Source organism: Dendroctonus ponderosae, unplaced genomic scaffold, assembly GCF_020466585.1.
Source record: "Dendroctonus ponderosae isolate FM_Combo_2020 unplaced genomic scaffold, Dpon_F_20191213v2 Dpon_F_20191213_3, whole genome shotgun sequence".
Taxonomy (NCBI): domain Eukaryota; kingdom Metazoa; phylum Arthropoda; class Insecta; order Coleoptera; family Curculionidae; genus Dendroctonus; species Dendroctonus ponderosae.
This window is the reverse complement of record NW_026018508.1, coordinates 15,418,423-15,436,968: the sequence shown is the minus strand read 5'-3', so window position 1 is coordinate 15,436,968 and position 18,546 is coordinate 15,418,423. Positions and strand designations below refer to the sequence as shown.

Below are 18,546 nucleotides of genomic sequence, written 5' to 3'. Positions count from 1 at the left end.
AAGCTGGATCCGCCCCTGCCTCAGACGAGTTTTTCCAGGTCTCTGGATACTAGCAAGCGTAAAAAGTAACTAACTAAAAGTAGCCCAAACTGACCCAAACTTAGAAAAGACAACATAGCATTCTCTATGGAGTCTTTATCTATATAAGTATACTTGAGCTACAATAGTCTGTGTGAGTGGCAACAGCATTTTCCTGAGCACTTCGCCATTTAATCCAAACATTCATTCTCTCCTGCCCCGCATCTGTACCAAATTGCGAAAAATTCTTCAAATTAGAGAAATCAGTTCATCCTCATTTCCATCGTAGGATAGCGAGAAATGCAACAAACTAGAAAAAGCCTTAAACACGTTAGTTTCGACTTTGAGTTCCGAGAACTCCAGACGGACTCGGTATTTAATAAGCGCGGCAAAATTTCAAATATATTTTCGCCGCGCAACTGGATGTTGCTACTGCGAGTCTCTAGATGGCGCTAGTGCGGGGGCTTCGAATTTGAATCCGGCTGTTCCGGCATGTCGTTCCGCGTTTAGTATGGATAAGTTTGGAAAACTTGAAAGTTTCAGTGCTTTGTGCCTCCATATGATCGTTCATTGGATTGTCGAGAGTTTCCCGTAAGTTCAGCTGTGAGTATTAAAGCTTGGTTGGGAATTATTTGGCCCCGTTGACGTCTATGCGCTTTCCGTCAGTGAGCAACTTTGAAACCCTCAAACCGCCTAAGAAATTCATTGTTTTGCACAAATTCTTAGCTTTTCCTCAATATTAGTTTACTCAATTGATATTTTCCTCAAAATCTTCTTCGTAGCGATAGCAAAGTTTCGACCTCCTGCGACTCGTAAAAGTTCGCTTAATATAGGTTATACATATATACGGTGGGCGCGTTAAAAGTTCGTCGAAATTCAAAAGCAAAAAATTCCCATACACTTTTCCACATAATAATGGATGATTCAACGCAATTGTCAATCACTCAGGGTTTTTCCTCCACTTACCTCGACCCCTATACTCTGGTGCGATGCACAGCAGATAATAGCGAAGATAAATTTCGCACTGAAGCACCTCAAACACATCAACTTTACGATTGATGTAGTTCATAAAGTCCGTGATGCTCTTATAGGACTTTCCTTCCACCAACATTGTCCTGCTGTAGACTCTGCCAAAGTCGCATTTTTGCACGGGATTCAGCACCAAAACACCTGCCACGCAATTTTCATTTTCTGAAAGAAACACTTTGATCCAAGCGGCGCAATCGTTTTAAAGTTTCACTGAAAACTGGTTCAATTTCTGACAGCATTTTACCTTCATCAATTGCAATAATCGAAGCCCGATCTTTCAGCTTGAAAATCAGTCTATCGGCAAAAGAGTTCTGGGAGATTTTGTCTTCGGATATTTTGGTGTTGCGAAACAGCACGTCCTCAGCAGTGTAATATTGCTAAAGTCGTTTTTCGCGCATGAAAACTGCATAATCTGCATAGAAACTTTCCTACCATTATTAAATCCACTGCATCATTGAACCGATTTTCCTGCAGATCCTCCACTTTGATGCCATTTTGAAAGCGGCGCCACACCAGAGGGCCGAAGATTTTCTCCTGCATCAGCTTCATTTTATCTTCTTCATCCTGCAGTTCATCTTTGAGCTGCTTGACTTTTTCCTCCTCAATGCGCAATCGTCTACTCATGATTTTTTAATTCGTAAAATTTTACCTATTTTATTCGTCAATGTCACCCGTCTAATTATTGTTACGACCACAAGTACAAATTTCCATTTATTTTTCGGTAAAAATCCCCTTTATCGCAACCTAATTCGGGCTTGAACCCGTAAAATTGCCCTCTCCAGGCATGCTCCATTTTGCAGACTCTTCCTCCCAAGATATACCTATCTAAAAATAACCCCAGAAATGCAGCGGGAAATCAAATAAAATTCCATTTCCCTATGCATCTTTCTATTGAATTCACAAAAACGCATGCGTTTTCTTCCTGTCATGCGCCATTGCCAAACTCACTCCTGCAGCTTTCTTGGGGAGGAAATTTCCTTATCTGGAAAAGGTGTTTCTTCTCCGATTCTTTCAAAACTGATGCAGTTTGTACACTATTTTTTCCTCGAAGAAACTCGCCGAAAAAGTTTCATTGATTTCAGTTGAAAAACGCGTCACGTTTTTGCAAACTTCTACTCTGCACTCTGCACAATTTAAATTTCACGTAACATGCATGTCTGAAAACTCCTCAAAGCATACAAGCGCGACTTTTTTCTACAACAAAATTTTTTAAGCTAATTTTAGCAAAGCAGGAAAAAACTGCGCAATTCTTCAACCCGTTTGGGGCGGATTCCAATAAAAGCAGATTTTTTGAAGTTGAAAATCGCTAGATAAATTTGCGTTTTTCCGTATCAATTTGATGAACGAAACCGATTCCTGCTAAACCCGACAACGCAGGATCAGAATCAGCGGACGCATGGCATCCACAAAATAAACATTTCAGTGTGTTTCGGTTCGCGTTGTTGAAGTGTTTGTTGCGGAATGGCGCAGGTCTGCCGGGTCTCTGGACGATTCTGAGTTTTTCCCGACTGTCGAGAGTGAGTTTTCTGTGCCTTTCTGAGCCGCGACCCTGAGGCAGGATTGCCGTTTGGTGAATGTATTGCATGAACGGAGCCGGCGTTTACGAAAAGGTCAGTGAGAAAACATTTGAAATTTTCAAATTTTAATCGCACTGTTTATTAGCAGTAAACAATATTAATCTGGCTGCTTAGCGCTATTTGCAAGCGATTACGTTCAAGGTAGGTAGTTCAATGTCAGTGATTCAGATAAATTTGAATGTGATTTGTTTTTGCAAGAAAAAATCGTTTGGTTTGATTATTTTTTGAAAATTTTACGGTTTTCTTGGTTTATTAATAAAACCCTCGAGACCGGTTATTTACATTTAACGTTTTTTTTTATGTTTAGGTAAACATTTGACTCGTTTGGCTTATCTGGAGTAGGTGCAGCCTATTTTTACCAAATTCAGTGTTGATTGCACTGCTGCATTTCAACAAGTCATTTTTAGTTACAAGTTGCAAATACATTTTTCCATGGGCATTCGTTTTCAGCAAAAATTGTCCCAAAAAGCTAAATAATGCACCAAAATCAAATTTCCACAAAAAAAATCACAAAAAATGCTTCATTCTGAATGCCGGAAAGTAACTTCAGGTCAATTCTGGTTTCACATTTAGATTTATCGGACAACATAAAAGCATGAAATGAGCCCCATGTCGTGGGTGGTTTTTCGAAAAAATTGGCGAAATTTTTTGAAAAATCCGCCCATTGACATGGTACTCGTTTTCAACTAAAATCGTTTGAAAGAGCTAAATATGACATCAGAATTTGAATCCACTAAATGGTTTTCGAGAAAATTGAATTGTCCAATCGAACTATTAAAAATCAAGGAAATTTTACAAATTAATTTGTGTAGTGTTTTGTGTGAGTTTATCAACTGATTATCCGAAAGCATGCCAAGATTTATCGGGACACCCTGTATTTGCATATTAGCCAGTTTCTTAGGGGATTTTCATTCGACAATTCCAAACACTTTCACTAGGTATTTTTGAAAATCAAATTCCTGCATTAGTGGGAAGCTGAAAGAATCTAATGTAATAAATGGCAATTTTCTGTTGATTTAATAATGTTCCTGTTAAAAACCATCGATAACACGTACAACTGAACTGATTGCAAAATCCGCTTGTTGTATACAATTTGTACCAAATTGCATGATACCTGCTTGTCTTAGGCGCGCGGACTATAATGTGTTTTATTCGTGTATGTTAATCCCACCTAAAGTACTGTTCCACATTGATCTGTCTAATATAATTTGATGGGTTCTTATCTAAAATACAGCAACATTTCGAATTTTTTTTATCTTTGTACAGAAAAGTATGTTAAACTCGATAAAATGCATTTATCCGAGTCCAATGGTTACACTAACAGAGCCGTGTATTTGTGTAGGGAAAGTAAATATTGAGGTAAGCAGGCATTTACTAAAAGAATTAGGAACGTATTTCGAAATGCGATTAAAAGCCGTTATAAACGCTATTCTAGTTTTTTTTACTTTGCCAGTCGAAACGATTAGTGGAATAACAGTAATATTGATAGTGGTCCTAGGGAATAATCAATAGCAATTAATTATTTCTGTGTAATTTTCGTAAGCGATGTAATGGCAATTTTTATTATTTATTGATTTGCTATCTGATAAATAAATACTCATAGCTCAAGTTCAGGTATGTTCAAGGCAACGTTTCAATGCCTCTGGTCTGGTCTTAGCACCCGAATAGGAAAAATTCTTCCCATTCCCAATCTTCTTCGGGTTGTAACTTTGAAAGTATTCCCGTCGTTTCGAGGGTAAGGACCTTCATTCTGTATTCCATATTAGAGCATCAAATTTCTTGTAGTAGTCGAGCCGTCCCTTCTTTGTTCCGTCACAATCCACTTACCTTATAAGTCGTCGGATTTCTTCGCGAGATAAGCCATCATGTAGGCTGTTTGTCGCATACAAATGCCCTTTGAAATCGCTTGACATTGGGACACTAACCCAATGACAGCTATTTTTGGATTTTCTCCTAAAATAGAGTCCTCTTTTTCATCTGGATCATTTTCAATCAAGTTGGCAGATTGTAGAATAGGTAATTTTTCGGTTTATTAGGTCGTCGTCGTTAAGAATTTGATCCTGACGTTTTGCTAGCAGGCATGGCTGGCATCTTCAGAGGCGTGCACGGTGCGATCATAGTGCACATGAAGTGAGCGTACTGGTTTATAACCGACAAAACTTGGCTTATAGGCCCTCGGTTTACCATGCAGTTTAAGCGCTTGGGCCTACTATGAGACTGTTAATGCGCCGGCCGTGGATTGTTCGATGGAAATGTCACAAGAAAAAATGGTTTTTCTTTCGAAAAACCTCCACTTTCGTCTCTTGAACGGTAATATACAAGAAATAATGGGAGGAAAGGTGTAACGATAAAAGGTAATGAGCAAAAGTGATTCTTTCGCTATCGAAAACAGTAAGAAAACTGTGTACTTTCCACCAGGGGATCAAGGAAAAAACCTTCGACAATTTTATCAAATAATGAAAATGTATTTAGTGATTAGTCAAACGATGGCACCGAAAACAAGTTTTCAAGAATTCGATTTAAAAAATCACTCGGCAGTCTATTAATGACCGATGATTATTAAAAGCCGCGCTCAAACGATTGCTTTTCAATCATTTTTTCTTGAAAATGTGTCCAATTATAAAAATGCCTGAACTTCTGCTGAAAAATTCGCATTTTTTCATTAACGTAAAAAATTGCGAGTCAAATATTTTGAAACTAATCGGCAGTAAATTCTTTCTGGAAAGTGCGACCAGATAGAAACTTACTTGTTGCTGCGGTAGAAGAACGCAATTTGTTTCATTGGCGCTTAAACTTATACCAAAAACGCAGATTTTGTTCAAACTTCGTTTGCGGCTCTTCTAGAAACTGCACGTGTTTTTCAAACCAACCAACGCAAAATAGTTTCGCGTCGCTTAATTTTATAGATGCTGAAAGAGTTACTTGGCTATTATTTGAAGAAGACTAAATAAGTGCATCCTCGTCCCCATTTAGTACGGAATTAATTTTTCAGCAGACTGATCAGTTGAGGGGAAATTGACGCAATTTCCCACGTGGAAAACCTAGTGGAAACCCTCTCTCTGGTCGACGCTGGCAGTGATCGACCGCCGAGTTTCCCGTTTACCTTTAAATAAATTTTCCAATTTTCCTCATGCAGCAGCGTCGGACACTGTGTCTGGCCTGATAGCAACATTTCCTCTTGCTCGCTATAAAACATGGTCGACAGGAATTTCATTCAATGTCGCCCCTTTCGGTGCGTTATTGCAGCGCAAATTGCTCCAATTTATGTTTTTTCATCTCTAACCTGAATAGCTAACAACCGCGCAACAAGAGCCTCTTGCAGGTCCCTTGGAAAATGGCTGGGAAATAATTTGCCGAGAAATTTCCAATTACGCGAAGTCGTCGCCTAGACAGGAAAATCATTTTCATCCTGACAACTCGGCTGTTCCATTTTACGTTTGTATTGTCGGAAAATGGGTCACGGCGGAAAATGAAAATGCATTCCTCAATACCTTTATTGTGTGCTGGAATAGTGGAAAATGCCCGCATGGACATTATCACCATTGCATTTCGCCTGGTCTAACTCACAACTTGAAGTGTTTGAATGTTGTCGAGTGAAAATTGCAACAGTGCAACAATCCTTTACTCGGGCCAATATAAAATCAAGTTATACATTATATACTATTTACATACATAATTGAATTCCTTTACAACATATCGTCAACTTTATTATGACCAATGTCGTTATGCAGTCAATCGAGAAAATAACGAATCATTTCATCGAGTGAACAGTTTATTGATTTATGTGGATTTTATCACATCCAGTGGCGTAGCTAGGTAGAGGCGTAGGCTCGTTGTATTTAACAATTGCAGACATTTTATATTCATTCGTGTCTTTAAGTTTCTATCGAATATTTTGTAAATCTTTACAGGTTTGGAGTGGAATTTAACTGTGGAAACTCCGTACTGAGCTCAAAATGTGCTAATCTCAGACATCCGCAGGACCGGTTTCGATCCGAATAGACTCTAAAACGGCCTTGAATGTGCCTGAGATTAACACATCTTGAGATCCGTAGTTAAATCAGTTTAAACTGGTTAAAACAATTCGGAAATATTTGCCACGATTAAATCGATCAGCAGACACAAAAGTGAAAATAAATCAATTTTAAGTAAGATTGAATGCACTGGACAAGAGTGGTTCATTGCATACATCCAGACCCGCCGCTGTTTTGACGGGCGTATTCATATTTAATGATACAGGCGCCAGTTGTATTTTTTCTGGGGGGGTTGAGGATAAAGGAAAATATAAATATGGCATACATAAAGCGTTCATATCAATGCAGCCGATTCATTACAAGCTCACTTACTGTTTTCATTAAACTGTGTGCCAATTATTATTATTAGTTTATCTATAGACCGCTTTGATAGGAAACCAATTATATGGTAACAATGCTGAATTAATTGCCCATTTTTTGTCAGTTGCAATAGATTATTATGCGGTCTGGTAAATCAGTTTTTATTGGTAGTTGAGGAAATTAATTTATTGGGAACAGTTGGAATTTTACGCGGCTCGAAGCCTAGTAAATATTGTAGTATTTCCATGAAGAAATAATTTGGGAATTAATTCGGCTGGCGTGCATGAATATTTTCGCATTATCTCCGTGTTACATTGTCGAAGTACTTTATGACAATTTACGTTCATTCAACTGATTTGGTCCATTGTCATTTATTCTAATCATCGGCTTGGATGGGGACTCAATCAATAACAATTTGCGCACACAAATTATCTGAAAGCCCGCCTAGGATTATTTCTTCGAGGTTCTTCAATCTCGCAGTTATGTGTTTAACAACTCTTCCTCCTGCTGGAAGTTTTTCAACGACTCTTTTGCCATTAGTTTCATTTCTGTTCACTATTCTGCCTTCCTCTATGTCTTGGCCGTTTATGTGTTTTTCATATCGCATTTTTGGGAATTTAAAAGGGAACGAAAGGGGCGCGACTGCGGTCGTAATTTCGAAAAGAAATACGATCTTGTGAATATAAAGTCAATGTCAGCTAGATAAGATAAAGATGGCGGGGCGCGAACCGGAGCGTCTTCCGGACTTTGCCATCCGCTCATTTGCATCCGGTTACGTGCTATACTGCAACATTATAGGGAGCTAGCACGATACCACGGATCCCGTATATTTCCACCTTTAATCTGATATGTCTTTTGCCGAGCTCAGAAGGGGCTAATTAATCGCTTTCATTCGATAATCAATTGGGTTTTCACATGTTCTAAGCAGCATTTATGGAAAATAGTATTTTTTTTGGGTAGCTTGATCGCAACCGCTTAATCCCAATTCCAACAGGAAAAAACTGCCAAAACTACCGCTATGTTTATTTTTTGAACACTATGAATATACAGAGTGATTTAGAATTGGCTCGGGCTGTGCAACCATCCTTTTTCTTGCTCCAACAGAGCGTTGATTTCAACAGCGTTTCGTCGCCAAACGAGAACAATAAATTTGTAATCCCCTGGACGGGCTTCGTGCCTGTTCCAATCATGGTTCATCGATTGGAATCTTTGCTAAATAATCCCTTGAATCGATGGGCCTATTATGTAAACGATAACGTCATGTAGGGCCTACTGCACTATAATCCATTGCTGCAACAACTATCTAACACAATAGGCATTCATCGGCCGGAATATCCGACTTGCTTGATAATTTACCAGCGCCAGTCAATTTATCCTTTGTTGCCACCAAGGGGGATACCTGGAAATATTTTCAGCTCAAACTAGTGTGAATGCCGCAAAGACATTGATGGAAACTGGGCAAATTTTGTTGGAAAACATCGTTTTTACCACCAGCTATTTACAGGTTGGGATCTTTCGAAACATCCTGTACATAATATTAGTGGGGAGGTGTAGAAGCTTTCACCATTGGTTTTCTTTTAGTTCTCTTTCAGACAGGCGATAAAAAGGGCGCATTTTTTTGTCTTTTTTCATTTGTCTTGTGCGCCAACTTTGCTCTCTCAGTGTCAAACTTCCATTCATATTAAATTGGTGGATTCATCCAGTGCTACTTCCATTAATTGGCTTAACTCTAGTGAAATTGAATTGAATGCCCGGAAGGAAAAAAGCAAATGGAACAAGAAACTCATAGGCAGGATGACATTGATCATTTCAGTCGGTTTATCTGACAGTTTAATGCGATATTTCAGGCAAAAAGGAACATAAACAAGAGCTTGTCTGGAAATTTTGTATTAATTTAATGGAACAATGCTGTCTGTCTCAGTTCGAAGCTGATTCTATTTTTTTGCTCTAAGTTGACCAGTGGAGCCAAGTTCGAAAATGGAAACTTCTTCTGGTTTCAAGCGCTAAAACTCGTCAAAAACGGGATAATTTATGAATTATTCGTCCTTAAATGAAGAAATCGATTTATTTTGTCAGTTTACTCTTTCTTATCTGTATTTGCTCTGTTAATTCCTCACCTTGAAAAGTGCGCGTATCTGCCATTGGGTATGCTGGTAAGCGATCAGTATTGACTCAACTGCTTCATTCGCATTTGGAGAAACTAAACAGAATTCCGCATATTTTTTGCGAATCAATTGCTAGGAATGCTTAAAAAAACATTAACAGGATTTTTAATAGGTTTTGTGTAATTTTAGTGCTGCAAATCGCACTGAAGGTACGTTTTCATGGTCGATGGTTTAATCCTAATTTAATTTTAAAGTTTTAATAACCGTAGCTGGTTAATTTATGCTGAGGCTTTCGGGCACGTCACTGTAGAAGAAGAACTTACTAAACAATGTCGCATCGGGCCCTGAGGAATAAATACGCGGCCATATTGATCAAAACACGCCCTTCTCCCATTACTTTAACTGGAAAACTGCATTTTCCACATAAGAGCTCATTTAGATGGCCCGATGTAATGAGGACGTTCCACGAAAATTGAAACTTTATTTGAAAGTTACGAGTTACAGATGGGATTTCCGGTCGTCGGTTTTCCATTTGTTATAAAACTGGATTGCGTGTTGAGCCACTCGAAGCGCCGGCCAGAAAACTCATTTGGTTTATTGCGGTTATCAACTATTTTACTTAATAACTCGATTTCGGGTTTAGCTTGATTCGATGCAAGTTGGCGAGTGGCCAGATGCCGAACTGATACGCTCTTGTCCCCCCAGCCCGACCATATTTATCATAATTGCACTTCGTACATCTTCAATTAAGCCCTGAGAGGCATCGGGCCATAACTTGAAGATCTGATAAATCATTTTATTCGCAATTAGAGACCCTTTGGAAGTTAAACGGCCGACGCAATTACATGCCGAAATTAAAAGGAGGAATTAAAGGAAGCTCCTCTCGGAATTGAATCTCCCAAAATCTCATTTTAAAAGACTTAATGAACGTATTGTTTCGCTTCTTTTCGACGATACGATCCGACCAGGAGAAATTAAAGGGAAAGTTTACTTGGCAAATGGACGCTCTTGGAACTGCTGGATTGTTTCATTTGCATTTGTTTTTCCATTGAATTTATAATAAAAAGCAATAGACTACTTCGAATTAATTAAAATAGCAAGATCCCGCTTCATCCAGAGCAAGCGGCTTAAATTAGTTTTTCTAAGGTTATTTTTCACAAACAAAATATATTCATTTAAATATTCATACGTCCAAGTCGCCATGTTTATTTGGTTTTCAGCTTTCAAAGGCACACCCAGCACATCAGTTCAAATGTCATTTCGTTCACTTGTCTGTTTAGTGGTCAATTGTAAATTGTGCGCGCGATTTGGTCCGACAAGATTTCATAAATCGTGGAATTATTCAATTTTTGTCCGAAAATTCGTTAAGTGTCTGAAACCGGATGTTTTCCTGCAGAGTGTTTCAGTTTTTGCGACCAGCGGAGTGATTCTGGCAAAAGAAAACGAAACTTTTCAAATTGGGAACTTTGTGACGTCTTGCTGTCATGATGTAGCGAACACCTTGACGTGTGCCTGCTAACAATTAGCGTTGATTTATTTTGACATTAAAGGGCCTCTTTGAGGTTTTGAGGACATTTTGGACTCTTTCCAAGTGTTTTGAGGATTTTGCGGACTATGGAAATTAATTATTTGCTGTGAGGAGCGGCGTAATAGTAGGTGCGATTTTTCTAAACTAATCTCTTAAGGGCCTTAGAACTTGAGCTTTTGGTATGACATCGTTCTTTTAAAGGAATGTTCAAACTAGTCAGCATGAACATGAACCATCGAAAAACACTCTCTAACTGAATCTTATTAGAATGATGTTGCCTTATTAGAATGATGTTAAATGTAGGTTATTATCAAGTTTGAAAATCGCTTGCCTTGAAGTTCAGTTTCATCTCCAAGTTCCGCTCCTCTTTTGAGGCAAAGGGCGATTTTTCCTAGACGTGAAAACAGCCCATTAATAATTTGTCTGGTTTGTAATGACTTTCACGGCGAAATCTCGAGTCTTTGATTTTCTGGATGACCTTTTCAATAACAATTTCAGCGAAGATCGTTAAACTTACCGTGCTAAAACTGATCAGAAACATCGGCATTTTTATTGCTATTTATAGTTGGATGCTTGCTTCCCTATTTGGAGAGTTATTTTTGGGCACCGCCTTATTGGGAAGCAAAGGCATTTACCGAATAATGCCCAAACGGCTTCCAGTTCACTTTTTACCATACAATGTCCCATCGCAAATCATTTGGGACCTTCAGTGCTGGAAAAAATGTTGACTTCGGAGCATTTCAAAGTAAACTTAAGTAGAAAAAGCCAAATATTTGGTTGATTTATTGCAGTCCGTTTCACGAAAAGTGTTCTCACACTATTGCAACCCAAATACTCTCAAAACTGGCTCCTATCGAGTTTTTTACATGTACAAAACACTCCTTTTCCTTAATCCTCACGCTCTTCAAGTGCGCTTCAAGGCAACAACATTGCTTTGGCAATAAAAAGTCCGATAAAGCTTCCGTGTTTCATTATTCTTGGGTTGTTTTCAATCACGCTTCACGTCGTTTCCCCTGTGTTGAACAAGTTTCGACGGTGGTTTTAAATAAAAGGGCGGCCGCTAAGTTCGTTACAGCTGGGCTGGCGGTTTTCCTTAGCAAATTTACTCAACAAACTTGGAAAACGCCATTGTTTAGTACTGTTCAGATGCTAAATTAGTCGGGGATCAAAACTCCTTTCACTTGGGGATGTTGATCCTGAAGTTGTTGTGTTTTTCATGCTCAAATCAAGGCCAGATGTTTTGAGGCATTTTAAGAAAATCGAGGATGGAAACTTTCTCGCAAATTTTGGATGTGCGGATCAAGCATCCATCCAAGAATAAATTGGATCAGTTTTATGCTCGTTTCGGCCAGTTTAAGAAAAAAATCTGGAGCATTTTGAGATTTTTTTTTTCGAAAACTTTGACCTTATAAAATATTTGACAAAAAAAAGAAAGTTTCACATGCGAGTTTTTTGACTGATTTCGACCTAAGAAGCTTCTCAATTATGCAGATTAACGGCGTTTGGGGCATTTGGTTTCAATCAATACAAATTCTCCAACTTTAAGCAAAAGTTTATGAATTTCGCAGTTTAACAGTGACAATATCGGTATGTTTTTCGCTAGTTTCACGGTATGGATGTGGAAATACTCTCAGTTGGTTCGTTTGCGAACACTGTTGAAAAAATCCGCCCGTTGACCATAAATAGAAAGGCATTTCACCGCTTGTATAATGCCGATACGGCTTCTCATGCCGATATACATATTTTACTTCCTTTTGTTCGCCTTTTTTTGGAACTGGCTTTAACATACGTACCTGCCGACCGTACGGAAAAAATACAGTTAATTGCTGCACATTCGATCGTGCACGATATTGTGTTACGTTCATGTACAGTTTTCACTGGGTTTTGTTTAGTAAAGTGCATATATCCCGAAAAAAAGTTGTACGAATGAAGGGAAAATGTCGAAAATCAAACAATCAAAACATGCAAATAATTTTTTTTCTATTATTTATCTGATACATAATGAAAATTCTACCAAATTCGTCTCTAATGGTAATTTGTGTCCAACGATTTTATTATCGCTGCTTCTCTTTAGGGAACAATAATTAGCATTGTAAAACACTTCCTTCAGCATTGAGCCGTTTAATACGCGAATCATTTCCTTAGCGATGAAATAGTCATTTTTCCCAAGCAAAATTAGTACGACCAGTCACGAAACCAATTAAGAGGAAGACGAAATATTATCCTGCAAAGGGTTGAGCAGGGAACAACTGCTGTTCCGCATTCAACTAATCACACTCCAGGAAATTTGGAGAAGGTCTGACCTAGATTTTAATGGAACTTTTCCTTAACTCTGGGTATTTCAGTTTTCCCGGATTTTTTTTAGGATGTTTATCCATGTGCGTCTTTGACACACAATCTTGCATTTTTAATGTACTTTTTTCTTGTTTAAATGGCTTTTTAAAAAGCACACAAAAGAAAAAAATGTATTTAAAATGATTGACAAATCCTGTAGCGGTGTAATTACAATGAAGCAATGAAAATTGCATGGGTCCGGAAGTGGATGTCTTGTATCGTGCCCGGTAAATTATTTCCTGCCAGAGAAAATTTAGTTCCACAGTCTTTACTAGCAGGAAAATAATGCCATGTTCCTGCAGCGTTAATAAAATATGGGGGAGTTTATTGCGGAGATTAAAGTGGAAAATTTCCTTTGGCACAATATAAAAGACGCGCTTGCTTATGAATATTTTCCTGCTGTGAAACACCGCTTTTCTGCAAGATTGGACCATTTAAAGGTTATGGCCGTTGTCATTTGGACTATTCGAAAGGGAATTGGCCCAATTTTAAAGTTGATGCAAATTTTGCAATTATTTTAACAATTTTTCATTTTTTTTCGGGGAAAATAATCTATATTGAATAACACTTCTGAATATTTTCGAACGGTTTTTTAACACAAGCAATTGATGTTTTTTTGCGAAAGGTGTTCCAGGTGGTCAAAAGAGCGGCTTTCTCGGTCATAGGTTGAAACTGGTGAATTTCTGGGGCTTCTCCACGACTCACCAAAAAGCCCAAAAAACTCACCAGTTTCGATTTTCAAGTTAGTTTCACGTCAAAATTCCTTCTTCAACTTATACCCAATTAATAGATGATCGGCATTTTTTATTACAATACAACAAAAGTACATTAAATTGTGAAACAATATGAATAAACCATTCGAAGTTTCGTTAAGGGATTAACGGGTTCTAAAGGCTGCTTTCGTTTGGGCGTCATTAATGAAACCTTTCCTTTTCATCAGCTCTTTTGCGTTCCAATATGAACTCGGAAAGATGACTGTCGAAAATAAAATCCAGCTTGACGTGTAATTAATTTCAGCTTTATAACGTACAAACTGGGTACTATTTATGCATTGAACAACCTGGGCCAGGTTGTTTAATATTGATTTTTTAGTTGGGTTGTTCGCAAAGTTAAAGGAAATTTTCTTGGGTGCCGAACAGTGCAAGAACTGCATCGTTTCAACACCCAGACTGTGACGAATTTAGTCGATAATTCTCAAAGTTCGCCGACTAGAGAGCGTAAAATAAGTTCGGAAATCCCGTGAAGTTTTGCTGACAAGCTGTTACCCTTTGGCCTCTTCTTGCAGGAATTTGTTCCTCCTTCGATTTGACAACATGTCCAAACAACGGGAAATTTGAAACTTACTGTGGATTTTAATTTTTATATGACTTCGACGGCACGTTTTTGGCCGTCCGAAGACCGTAATTGCCTCATGATACGGAAAAAGTAACAATCCAGCTCCTAATTAGTACAGTTATTCAGAACGTTGTTTGCTTACAGAAGTTTTTACAAAGAGTAGGAATTGTGGAGATTTCGATAAAGGAGTTTTTATTGATTATTAATCACTTTTTCTGAAGTACGATTAAAATTCCCAAGGTGTTAATGTCTAGCGAGACTCAATCGAATCTAAGAGCCGTAAAAAATTACACGGAAATCCCATTACTTTCAACGCGAAGTCAATTTTATTGAGAGTATGCGTAAACAACAAATGTTTCATATCTATCCAGAGTGTCGCACGTCACTCAAAAGCCCCAACAAACACCATTTTTAGACCCTCATCATTTATTAACGCCATCGTGTGTTTGCTTATGAAATATGCAGAACTCACAAGGTTTTTACCACTTTGGCCTACCTTAAAAGCCGGTGAAAATCGGCAGAAAAGTGCGTCTTTGCTAAATCGGGGAAAAATGGTGTTAGCTAAATTTTCCGAAGCATTAAGCTGGACAGTGTTTAATAATCCTCTCTGGATAGTGCTGGTTTTGTGGCCTCCGTCCATTCAAAATGTATCACCAGAATAACTACCGTTTCGACCCGAAAGATCCCAAATGTTATATTTAGCATGGAAAGATCGCCGTTTTATGGGAATTCATCCACTGTGATTTATGAGCGTATTAATCTTCAGCTAATGCGATTTCTTACTCTCATCCAGTTTCTCCAGCTCGTTGTTCGGGGGCCATTTTTAGCAAAGGGATATTTATGAATACGTACTTAATTAAATTGACTGTGATGATTAGTTGTAAACTTCTCTAATTATTATTTATTAACTGAAGTAAATGAACATATTGCAGCAAGTGGCAATGTGTTTGATCCGAGCATTGTTGTTAATTTTAACTTTCACCTGCAGACAATTTTGGCTTTTTTGAAGAATACACCGACCATATGGCAGAGGTACAAGTTGGGGCTTTCTGCTTCGAAAATAAAGCACACCCACATTATGATGTTGTATTGTGGAGAGTTTGTGCAGTTCGTTGGTTTAGTCAAGGTGTTTAGCTTGAATGTGTGTTTATTTTCCTTGTTTACTCGCTTCATTGCCAAAAAGCCACTATGCTGATAAATGCAGCAAAGGAAAGACGGGTTTTCTTCCCTTTGGATCTCTGAATCGTGGCTAAATCCGGTCGGGTTGCTGAACTGTTCCTTATTGCGATTTAATTAATTACGCTTACTCGAGCTTCTTAGTGATGAATTCTTGTTAATTGCTTAATTCTTGATTTTAATTCGGCTTACCAATTTTGTCATGTGAAAAAACATGCCTTGAACGTGTAAGTATTCAACACATTCGTTTTAGGTCACTATTTTTCATACAATCGGCTATGGAAGCAGTTGGATTTAGAACTAATTTTATCTATTAGGGGTATCGAATGTTTTAAGTCAATACTAACTACCAATGGCAAAACTTTATAAAGCCCAGTTGGAGCCCCGTACTTTCTTCGTTATTTCCTCGCTTAATTTACTTGTTCACAAACTTGAAGTTTCCTTAGTTTCACCGTTGCAATTTTCCAAATAACTGGCCTTCCAGCGCCATGAGAGATTTATTTAATCTAAAGCCAGCTGTTGTGATGTTTACGTTATCCAGAACTTTTGCAGGGGCTTTTGCGGGGTTTTTCCAGATTTCTCATCAGCGTTTCACGTTTTTCCGGTATGTTCGTTCAAGTAGACGCGAAACATTCCGAAAACTGTCCATTTGTCAGAACGAGGCCCACCAAAAGGTCTCGTGGGCAGTTTTCTGAATGGATGCGAGTTGAAAATAATGCCTGCTTAAGTTGTGGAAAAGGTGGGTGGTTTATGCGTGTTCAATATAGATTTTAGTGCAAAATGCTGATAATCATCTTGATTTGAACATTCAATCTGTATAAATGTGTTTTAAGGTGGTTTTTTTCATTCAGCTTTCATGTTGTTTAAAAAATATTTGTTTGTTGCAGATGAACAGATTAAGCGACACAACCGATGGTCCAGATGGAGCAGAATCGGATCCAGAAGATCCCGAGCAGCTTTTGAATGATCTTCTAGGCGAACTGGATAATTTAGCCGGGGTAAATTTTTGACTGAAAATGCAATTGTTGTAAAACTGCAAACTTTGCTTAACACTCGACCTTTTTCGGCTGAGCACGCGGCTTTCATCAATTTAATTCCCAAATGAAAACGCCAAATAACTCTTAACCCACGATCATAATGACAATGCACAGGGATTTCCATTCAGCTCCAATGACTAATGGAATTCAGGCAAAAAACGAAGCCACTGGCTCTGTTTCTATGGAAAAAACCGACGTACCCTCGTTTAGAAAATCAGCAAAGCCTTGTCCGCATTTAAAATCAAACAAGGGTAATTAAAAGCGGAATGAAAAAGCTGAAAATGAAAAACTTCCCACCGGCGGCTTGAAGGTTTTCGATACAGCTGGCAAAGTTTCTCATTATATCCAGAATTTGATGTATTTTTCCTGATCTTCGCAGTGAAGGCGGAGGGCGAGTCGATTTATTATTATTTATCCTTGAAGGAAGCGAAATGAGATGATTAGATTGTTCGCCAGATGCAACCAAGTATGCATATTTCACTTGAAGTAGTTGCTGAGAATTTAATGATTTTATTAAAAAATGTTTCTACCGAAATTAAGCTATTGAAGGACGCCCTTTTCTACAAATTTTTGTCTTTGTGTCTTTGCAATTAGAAACCACTTGGATGTTTTGTGCTAGCAGACTAATAAATCACCCTGTATGAAGTGGTCGTATGCAAATGCGGATTGCAATTAGCTCGACCTTGGCATAATAATGAAAAACCATTAGTAATTAAGATGGTTGGCAAATAAAACCGTGAGCGGCCCATTTCATGCTAAGTGCTCATACATTAGGGCGATGTGAAGTGATATATAAATTATCACGAGTTTTCAGACCCCAAATGTATTCATTATATCACTGTTCTTTAAATTATTGGGGTGGCCGTGAATTTATGGGGCGCAGAAGCTTAACGCCTGGTTTTATTTTCGTCGATTCCTTATCGGCTATAATTAATTAATAATTGTTGTTTATCACAACGCAATCTAAAAACTGAGTTGGTTGAGTGGATTTAATCAAGTTAATCGATAATTTCTATGTAATAGAAGTTCTGGTGTGAGGTGGATTTGATTGCGAAAATTAGTCACGTTCTGGCCAAATCAAAAATGATGTTCGTGCTGGCAGGATGCGAAATTCGCCAATGGAATTAGCAAAAATTACTTCCGCTTTAAATCGGTCTGATGTGAATTATGATCGGCACGCGTCGATTAGTTGCCAAAATATTATTCTAAATAAGTGGATTTGCTTCAATAATCAGAGGAAGTCTCGTTCGAGGCAAATGCTTAGTAGATGCGTGCCTCTTCAGGTTTCAAATGGACATCCAATCATAATTAATAATAACGGCATTTCTGTGTTAATTTCAACGATTCGATGTCAAATCAATTAATTACGTTTCGGCATTTTTCACACTCAAAACAGAAACACTGTATGGAAATGGTTCAATCGAAATTCGACCGTAACATTAATTAATCTTCCTCATACCACGGTCAAAGGCGATTTAAATCCAGTCATCGACATTCCGCCGCAAAATCACTTCTTGTGCCCGATATGGTTGTCGCAGTTGCGTAAAAACGTTGGCAATTAAAATTTGCCACAATACATGCATCCTAAATGGTATTGAGCTGTTTTGTAATTTTGCTTACGCTCACAGTATCAAGCGATTAATTATTATGATTTAGTTAAAGCAAATTGTCTCATTTGCCTCTCTATTCAACGTTCTGTTATTGATCGTCTTGGTCTGGAATCCCAAATTTGCCTTCAGGGTTGAAATGTTGAAATCAGCCTGAAGTAAATCCTTTTAAGCAAAAATATTGATTTGTAAGTTAAATGAATTTTATTGCAATGTATGTACCTATGTTTTTTTTAAAGAAAGGTTAAAACGTACCAGAGAAGGGACTAAATTAATTTAAAAACTGTATTTTTACTTTCAAAATCTGCGGTAAATTTCCGGAAATATAAATAACAGTAGAGGACGGTGGAATAAGACAATAACTTGAGCAGCGAAAGCGAGAATATCAAGGACCTTTCTTGGTTTCTTTGTAAATGAAACATGATGATACAACTTGACTTCAAACGCAATTTTAAGTGCTAAAATC

General features: G+C 38.0%; 2 protein-coding genes across 3 annotated transcripts in view; one reads left to right on the top strand and one right to left on the bottom strand.

Moving 5' to 3' along the window:
• The window catches only part of LOC109538683, a 3,403-nt gene extending 1,558 nt beyond the window's left edge, over positions 1-1,845 (bottom strand). The window contains exons 1-3 of one of the 2 annotated variants that reach the window (XM_048665248.1): positions 1,480-1,845; positions 1,292-1,424; positions 985-1,221 (exon numbers count right to left, since the gene is read on the bottom strand). In XM_048665248.1, the coding sequence (XP_048521205.1) occupies positions 985-1,221; positions 1,292-1,424; positions 1,480-1,671 (562 nt within the window). In that variant the 5' untranslated portion in view covers positions 1,672-1,845. The remainder of the gene's footprint in view (positions 1-984; positions 1,222-1,291; positions 1,425-1,479) is intronic. The other variant, XM_019906041.2, reaches the window with a different exon arrangement.
• Positions 1,846-2,449: 604 nt separating this feature from the next.
• The window catches only part of LOC109538667, a 50,747-nt gene continuing 34,650 nt past the window's right edge, over positions 2,450-18,546 (top strand). The window contains exons 1-2 of the mRNA XM_048665249.1: positions 2,450-2,657; positions 16,324-16,434. Of these exons, the coding sequence (XP_048521206.1) occupies positions 2,622-2,657; positions 16,324-16,434 (147 nt within the window). The 5' untranslated portion in view covers positions 2,450-2,621. The remainder of the gene's footprint in view (positions 2,658-16,323; positions 16,435-18,546) is intronic.